The 9373-nt window shown below is 43.1% G+C and overlaps 2 protein-coding genes across 2 annotated transcripts in view; both read right to left on the reverse strand.

Moving 5' to 3' along the window:
* The window catches only part of LOC139462152 (double-stranded RNA-specific editase 1-like), a 30406-nt gene extending 23169 nt beyond the window's left edge, over window positions 1–7237 (reverse strand). The window contains exons 1-2 of the mRNA XM_071243658.1: window positions 7153–7237; window positions 6888–7037 (exon numbers count right to left, since the gene is read on the reverse strand). Of these exons, the coding sequence (XP_071099759.1) occupies window positions 6888–6983 (96 nt within the window). The 5' untranslated portion in view covers window positions 6984–7037; window positions 7153–7237. The remainder of the gene's footprint in view (window positions 1–6887; window positions 7038–7152) is intronic.
* LOC139462582 (uncharacterized) lies at window positions 1453–6329 on the reverse strand. The gene has a single exon (XM_071244421.1). It carries the CDS (start codon window positions 6127–6129, stop codon window positions 1453–1455), a length of 4677 nt encoding a protein of 1558 aa, XP_071100522.1. The 5' UTR covers window positions 6130–6329.
* Window positions 7238–9373: the final 2136 nt, after the last annotated feature.

Genomic DNA, 9373 nt, shown 5'->3' on the forward strand with positions numbered 1-9373 from the left:
TCACTCATCTAATCATCACTCTATTGAGTTTTTTTCCAAAATGAGTAAACATTTTAAGATTTACAAAAAACGAAATGTTTTAGATGTATATAACGGTTCTAAATATATAGGATTGACTCAGAAAGTAAATTAGCTTGTAATTGTGTTTCGGAAATTAGCCCCTTTGTACGCATGCTGAAAAAACTTCATTGGGTTTTTATACAGTTTGTTTATAGAGCATATTATAATACAATTGATGCACAGAAGGAATAAGTTACTGAGCTTGTCTTGACATGACAATAAATGCACAGAAGGAATAAGTTACTGAACTTGTCTTGACATGACAATAGATGCACATAAGGAATAAGTTACTGAACTTGTCTTGACATGACAATAGATGCACATATCTATTTGTGGTGTTGTAATTTCACATCATCGCTTTGTATTATTTATTTATGTGACATGAGAAGAGTAGTAAGTGAAAAACAATCAAAACATCCTTGTCACATTGGAGAGGCATTTAGATTACTGGCTTCTATGTACAAAACAGGCTTCTCCACTTCAGTGTAACTGCATCTTGAATCTACTCAGCTGTATAAACAGTTATTAAACACTGCCTCCTATCCTGTATATATACTTGTCAACCATGCTCTGTACATCACTTGCTTGATAACGGTGTTAGAACCTTCACCAAAACATCACTCCTAATTGTAATAAGGAAGTTGTTCATCCATATATCTTATTCTTACTTAATCCTTGTCACAGTCCCTTGACTCAAAAAAGGGTTAAAGGTCACCATGAAGCGTACTTTTACACAAATGGTATGTGAAACAAAGTCGCAGGGAAGTGTGATTTGTTTACTGAAATAAATGGTTTGTTTTGCAAGATAGCTTCAATCAAGATGCTGCAGTGCAGGAAGATAATTCTAATCTGAGGTCTGCATTCTATGTTTGTACTTCGTAGGTCTAACTGGCATTTTGGCGTGATTCCATGACTATCTTAAACAACACTCATATGTAAAGTACAAAAGCTGGAAACAACATGCATGTGTAAGATATGTTATCCACTGCGCCAGCTTGGACCCTCGCAATTCACAACCCAACACAGGTATTCCAATATACTTGTAGCTTTACTCCTCAGTAATGGCCAAACAACATGTGAAGAGAGAACGAAACAAACCAAGGGAGGTAACTCTCCCACTACCTAGGCAGTCTGCCGCTAAACATAAACAACGGTCGCCAACCACACTGGCGCAACCTCCTTTTTTCTTTGTAAAACATTACCTGATATGGGTTACTATTAAAGTCTCATACTGTCATAAACAATACCCAAAAGAACTGGTCACAATAAAACTTAAAACCTGATGTAGATATCCTTGACATCACGTGATATAAGCTGATACGACACCATAACTATAGCCTAAATGCGAAAAGGTATCCAGACACAGTTGATGGACAGAGCAACATAAACATGTTAGAAATCGGTAACATAGTCATTGAGGTGTTGAGGTGGTCGCCGTGCTCGGATTGACCTCCTTTGTGCATTGACTGGAGTTGAATACACGGTATCATCAGTGTCATCTGTATTCACAATGTCATTGTCACTAACATTTTCAAGCAAGGAATCCTGATTATCCAGAGGAGGATGTTCTGGTGGGTTGACTAAAATGTCTTGGTCATGGTATGGTTCATTTAGCACTGGGGGAACGATGGGAAGGGTAGGTGGTTCAGTCCTTTGGGGAACAGTATCTATCTCACCATCCGAAGACTCATCGCACACATATTGCTGAGGAAGTCCACTTGACTGTTCATGTTGACATGGAACTCTGAAGCACTCTGATTTTTTTACTCTATATGACGTGCTTCGAAGTTGGGAACCCACAAACTTCTGAATGTTGCACCATTCACCATCATTAACAACCACAAGGTATCGATCTCGTGACCGTGATTTATTACGATCTGCATGTAGATATACCAGGTCGCCAATGCTGATGTTAGGGGTGGGCAGGCTAGGGATATGGGCTTTAGACATCTCACTGTGTAGATGATTGGTAGTTCGCTGGTGATGTTGGTCTAGGATCAATTTTCTGTCTCCAACGGGTATTTGGTGGTTGTTAAATTGATCTCTTTGTGTCCACATTTCCCTGGCGGATAACCCTCTGGATCTGATGCGAGAATTTAGTTGAGCAGTGGCTATAGCTAGGGTTATAGGTGTGACCGACCCCCCCAAAGGATCAATTTTTAACAACTCCAGCTCCAGCTCTTGAATAGCTCGCTCGGCTACGGGATTCTTGTTCTTGTTCTTTATTCGACCAATTTCAATGCAAAGTCGTTGACTTCGGAGAAGGTCATCTTGAACTAAGGCCTTAAACCCTGGAGCTGGGTCAGTTCTGATGACCGCCGGGGGTCCATCTAATGGTCTCATCTCAACACTTAGGCGAATCAAAGCCTCACGTAGGGTTCCCTTTTGCTCATTTTCAATGGCACATGTACAGGTGAAAGATGTGACACATTCTCTCAACACAAGTATGAGTTGCCGTTCTCTTTTTATTACATCTGCAGCAAACGCGGCTCCAATGATCTCTGAGGGATCAGTAGATGACTGAGCCACAACTGTGTGGGGGACCTGTTGAAGAGATGTACAGTGATAACATCCGCTTGAAACTTTAGTTATTGCTTGATCCATGTCCAAAGCATAGAAGTAGCGGTTCACAACGAGTTTCAACTGGTGGGCAGAAGGATGATTTAACTGGATGTGCATTGCAGTCAGTAATCCATCCAAGACTTGTCGTGGAATGACGATGCACTCTCTGATGGTAACAAGAGGCTCATTTCTTTGAATCACCAACACACCATCTTTGGCGATGGTCACAGACTGTAGATAACGTTTTACGTCTTTAACATCAGTTTGTTTCTTGGATGGGCGAGTGCCCTGTATGAGATGAGCATGTGTGTCAGAACACTCTGACTGGATGGCGAGCCATGCATTCCTGTTGGTGTATGGAAGTTTAGATTTCCCTGACATGATGTCCTGAACAGAAGTACCACGTACCGTACAGTCCTCAGTTTGACGAATGAATGAGCAAATCTGACACAGGGGCTCGTCACACTTGGATGCATTTCTACTGGCAAAATCAGATGGAATATTTGCAGAACCACTGAGATGGCGAATAGAGGCCTGGTATCTACTCACTGTCGACAAAAAGGTAGACACTCTTGGGCTTGCTGAAAACTCTCCACGACACAACTTTTCATATGCTTGAACGCATGGTTTACTGTCAGTCAGGATACATGCTTGTAGGCTTGACTGTACTAGGTAAGGACTAAAGTGCTTGGTGGCAACAGCTATAGATAGTGCTTCTATTTCACACGGTAGCCATGTCATTTGACGCTGGCGCAGTTTGGCACTGAAGAAACCAGCGAGAAGAGTACTGTTGTTCCTTGTAATGTAGAGAGTAGCACCTATGCCATGGTTTTTCACTGCTCCATCTGTAACGATCCATAGCTGGTCATCCCTCCGAGGAAGAACAATGGTTTTATGTGAGGATAGTGCAGATTGAGCATTTCCAAAGGCACAGATAAGTACCTCTGACCAAACTATTCTCTCTGCTGAAGGACGTCCAGCTTGAAGAGTGTCCAATGGACCCAATAGTCCAGCACAACCTGGTATTACCCGGGCTAACACTTTGTAGGCTCCAATAAACGACCTCAAACCCTTGACTGTAGATGGACGGTTGCAACTAGAGAGGGTGGAAATTCTGTGAGGACTTGCTTGAATTGAGCCATTTTTCCAAATCCATCCTAAGATGGTCACACTAGAAGGGCCGACAGTAGTCTTGGCAGCTGAAAGCTTTAATCCATTAAATTGCAAGGCCTGCAGAACACGTCGCCAGTTGTTCAGAAGCTCGTCTACGGTATTACCTCCACAATATAAGTCATCTGCCAACTTGGCCACTGATCCTTCCTTGAGCAAGTGCCCAAGCACACGACACATCAATTCTTCTAACGCAGTTTCAGAGCCCGGCATGCCCATGGCTGATCGGGCATAAACACGGACTCCACGGAAGGGAGTGGCCACACCACAATATTTCATTGATCCACGTGACAGGGGTATTTGGTAAAAAGCATTTGTCAAATCTGTGGTTATGATGTACTTCCATGCAGCTATCTGGCGTAATGTAGAATCAACATCAGGCATGAGTGATGGTTGTGGTTTACTATACCGCCCCACATCTGTGAATGCTGTAACCAGACGAAATCCACCATTTGACTTCTTGACAAGGAAGGATGGATTTAAATATTCCACTGATATCCCCACATCTTCAGGCTTGACGAAGACACCAATGTTCTCAAGCTCATCGAATTTGTCTTGCAGCTCTACAAGTTTGTCACGTGAGTATTGTGGGACTCGTCCCTTGCGTTGAGGGGGTTGGACAGGACCCATGTTGACAACTGCCTTGAACGGGCCAGATTTGCCATTATATCCATGGACATGTGGATTAAACACATCATCGTACTCCTTTATGAGGGCGTGGAAACTGTTGCGAGTGTCTGGTGAGAACTGGTTATCTGGGTCAATGCGTACCTGTTCTGAACAATTGACCTTGCATGTAGTAGTGGACTGTCTGAGAGGAATGCTTTCTGATTGACTATCGACCATCTCGGTCTCAGAGTTTGGGATGGTGAATACTTGTTGAACTTGGCAAAAGTGCTCATGCTTCTTGAGGACAAGAGGCTCTTTGGTGTCATTAGGAATTCTAATCTTCCCTGAAACGCTGGACACTATATCTGGTGCTGGCCATACTTTGTGGTCTTTGAATAAATCACCTGTTAGACGTGGTTCCACTGCGAATGTGTCATCTGAGTGGATCAGGTCATCCGGGAGTGATAACTCTATGAAATCGCCAGGCCAGATTGTTGTAGGGGACTTAGGCGCTCGTAAGACATGTGCGCGTCTTACTGTATGGTGTGACGAGTGGGTTTCTTGGTTGCCGTACTGGAAGGTGGTTCCATCTCCAAGTGTAATTTGGCGCTTAGCTGGGCGAACGGCAACATCATTTACTTCCATGAACGGTGTTCCTGCAAGCAATTCGACATCAAGGTTCTCCACAACAAGGCCCTCGAAAATAAAATCCTTATTGTCACGGCTGAGAGTTACTTGTGTTTCACCAACAATATGGAGTGGGGATGAACCATCAGCCTGATGGGCAGATTGTGAACTTTTGGTGACTGCAATGCCGAGTCTCCTGGCAGTAGTCTGACTGATCATATTACCTGTAGCTCCACTGTCGAGGGTAAGACATATGACATTATGACCATAAAATGCGTTCATATATGGAGACTGACGTACACTGACTCTATTGACTGAAGCATTGTTTACACTTGAGGCAGTAACGGGAGGTGTTGATACTGTGTCTGTATGAGGGGACTGTCCATCTTCATCCTCTGACTCATCCAGGATGCTAGCTATTTGACGTGCCTTAGCCATGTATTTTCTGTCTTGATCAGGTAAGTATGAACATTCACTGAGAAAGTGATTGTCACTGGGACGACCAGCTGTGTGACAGAGGGGACACGTTTTTGAGGTTGACTGGTAACGACGTTTATTGGATGTCTGCTGTATGCGAGGTCTAAAATTAGATCTTTGAGTGAAGTTGTTTGCTCTAGAGGTAGCAGTCCTCATGACCTTGGCATCCTCAGATGAATGTATTTCATCTAACAGGGAATTGAGTGCCTGTGATATCTCAGGTTTAATTGACGCTAGAGTACGGGATCTCAGTTCCGTTCCATATCGTTGCTTCACCAGCTTGGGCAAATCAGGATGGATAAGGCGCAACCAAGTCAGGATAATAATGTTCTCTAACGTAGGTGTTAATTCCTCATCCTCGCCAATCGCCTCTCCATGATGAGTGATTCCACCATTTTGTTTGAGCAGATTATCTTCCACAAATGCAGACAGGCGCTGGTAAAGATCCTCTGGTCGCTCCTCAGGTTGGAGATGTATGTCACACAAATCAAGAAAATGTGCACCAGATGACTGGAAGCCGTAGTGTAGTCTGATAGTCTGCCAGATACTTGAAATGGATACTGAACTTTTCACAATGGTGTTCCTGGCAATTACAGGACAATAATTGGCGATTTGGCCCAACATTAACTCGAGTGATGTTACCTTTTGCGCTGCTGTCTTGCGTTGAGCTCTAGCAACGTCTTCCCCATCATTTTCAAATCCTCGTAACGGGGTTGCACGTGTACGTTTTCCCCACGTGGCGCCGTCAGCAAGAAATGTTGCAAAATTCGTGTCCAGTGATAATGTATATAGTAGGTTTTGTTTCCAAGTCTCAAACGAATTAACAGTTTCATGTTTCGTGAGAGACCACTGTTTCGGAGCTCTGTGAGTGTTTGCCATGATGTTATGCTAGTAGGCCTACTTGAAATACCCGCGCTATCGTGGCGATGTCGACCAGGTAGATTGCACACTTATTCGTGTAGTAACTGCGAAAGTCAGGTTAATTGCCGTGTTCAGAGATGCGGATGATCGTCTCCGCTGCCACCACGCCAGCTTGGACCCTCGCAATTCACAACCCAACACAGGTATTCCAATATACTTGTAGCTTTACTCCTCAGTAATGGCCAAACAACATGTGAAGAGAGAACGAAACAAACCAAGGGAGGTAACTCTCCCACTACCTAGGCAGTCTGCCGCTAAACATAAACAACGGTCGCCAACCACACTGGCGCTGGTTATTACTATAAAATTGCAACATAAACTATTTAAAATAGTTCCCGATGCCGCGATGGGGTCCAGCAATCAAGACCTGATCCCACCACCATCAATGTGCAGGATCGCGTGTCGACCGTCAGGGTTACACAGAAATACAAATACAACTCAAGTCATGCCAGCGTACATACCAAGTGACGTCCTCCTTCCCTTCTCCTTCCCCTTCCCCTTCCACCTCCTCCTCCACGTCCCCGGCTTCGCCCACGACGACCACCATGTCCTCTCATTTTACAAACGGGAAGTAGACCGACTGGTCACTTTTCTTTGAAATCCAATATAAACTGAAAGAGAAAGTAGAATGCAGACGCGCATATGTCTGTAGGTTCTGGGCGTGGCACGCTATCTAAAACATAAACCAATAGAACAGCAATCAATCTACCTCTAACTAAAACTCACTGTTGATCAATTCTGCGGAATGCATCCAGCATCTTCTCCAAATTGAGCTCGTGTTGTGACCAATGATTCGTACCACGCCGCCATGTTTTGAAGATATTTATTAACTTCCGGGGAATTCCCCATTTTAGCATGTTACTATAAATAGTCATATTCCCGCCTTGACATGTCTGGTCTTGTCTTGTTTGTTTGTTTGTTGTTTATCGCAGCACTCAGCAATATTCCAGCTGTACGACGGCGGTCTGTAAATGATCGAGTCTGGACCAGACAATCCAGTGATTGTCTTAATCACGAGTTAAATAAAAAAATAATATTGCAAAGCGTCATATTATTGTTTAGGTAATATACATTTGTCCTTGTCGACGTCAGGTAGATCAATATAAGGTCATATAGAGAATACTACACTCATTCTCGTCAGATACCATAGCAAGTTCACGAGTTTCGTAAAAACGGTATCTAACGAGAATGAGTGTGATATTTTATTTATTACCCACGTTAAATACATATTTAAGTGTAAATACATAACAACTTTCGTTCGTTGACAGACCAAACTGAAACGGGTTGCGCATGAATATTGATATATGCCCAAATATGGGTATTGTTGACATTTCTATGCATACGCATTACATGTGCCTGCAGTTGTGTTTGCAAACAAAACAGCACCGACGCTCAAGATGCTTTTGGAAGACATTCTTCAACTTATGGTAATTGAAGCGCCATATGTTGTTAGTACGAAGGACACCTGTAAGAAAATTTGAAAAGTCACATTAGCGCCGCGCTTTAAATAATCGGACTAACAGTCGGTCACTCGCACTGCCGGTGTCCCGTCTGTGCAATCAAAATGGTTCGGTTTGCTTGATCTATCAGCTAAATTTATATCATGTTCGTACCATTTTGGAAGAGGGAAATCAGAATGTTCGCAAAACAGATTCATGTTAACTGTACCACCCTATATACAGAAGAAGTGAAAATCAACAAACTCAAGTCTGCTTGCATGTCAGTGACAGCTTCGTACGATCGAAGGGCAAGGTCACAGCCGGAATAAGAAAAGAAAACCGTGATCTATTCACAGCGTTTTTACGCTAGAGTGAGTGAGTATGGTTTAACGCCGTTTTTAGCAATATTCCAGCAATATCACGGCGCGAGGGACACCAGAAATAGGCTTCACACATTGTACCCATGTCGGGAATCGAACCCGGGTCTTCGGCGTGACGAGCGAACGCGTTTATCACTAGGCTACCCGACCGCCCCTTTTACGTTAGAGATTGTGAATGTTATTGTTCCCATTTGGGATGTTTGGGGCCACAAAATCAGAAGTGAGGCACACTTCCACGGAGTTTTCGAATGATCTGTATCAGAACTGTTCACTTTTCGTGATCTGGTCGTGCAGTCGTGTACGTTCATTCATGATCAACACCTCCAGAAACAGCGCCACAAAATACGCTTCGAAGGGGACACTGATGGCACAACCGGATCATCCCAAGTAAGTCTAGATCTGCCCAGATAGTTTAAACAGACTTCATTTCACCAAGCTTATCCTTTTACGTTAAATCAAATTGAAAGTTGTGAAAGTGGTCGGGTGCGTCACGCTCATGGGGACCCTCGCTCTAATGATCGGTAGTCGTACATTGTAAATGGATATAGCTCGATTATATATCATGTCTGTAGGAGCTCTATGCAAAACTTATATATAATGCAAACCGAATTTGATACGTGTGACTATTTTGTTTGGTTTAATAAAGTGTTTGTAAATATCTCTCGTTCTCATTTATTTCTTCTGTTCTGCCTTGTGGTTGCAAAATGAATGACGTCTCGCGTTTTTTTATGAATGAAAAAAGTAGTCCCGGTGTGACAGAGGTCACGGTTATCCAATCAAAACGAACAAGAGTTTGCCACTAACGTGGCTATATCCCCCGCCCCTGTTGCAGAATTTATGACATAATTAAATCTAAACAAACCCTAACCTTTTTTAACCGAGGTGGAACTTGTCATGGAAATTGTAAAAAAAGAAGAGTTTGGAACCTAAGTCCATCTTGTTGCCATGGAAACGTAAAAAATAAAAATGTCTAAAATTTCTAAATAGCAAAAGGCACCAGTTCAGCATTTACCTGACAAACCTGCAAAGTTTCATGAAAAAATATTGAACGGTTTATGTGTTATTCTCCGGAAACGAACCCTACCCTCACAGAACCTAAGTCCATTTTGTTGCCATGGAAACGTAAAA

The sequence above is a fragment of the Haliotis cracherodii genome, unplaced genomic scaffold (genome assembly GCF_022045235.1).
Source record: "Haliotis cracherodii isolate W230 unplaced genomic scaffold, xgHalCrac1.p SCAF_15, whole genome shotgun sequence".
NCBI lineage: Eukaryota > Metazoa > Mollusca > Gastropoda > Lepetellida > Haliotidae > Haliotis > Haliotis cracherodii.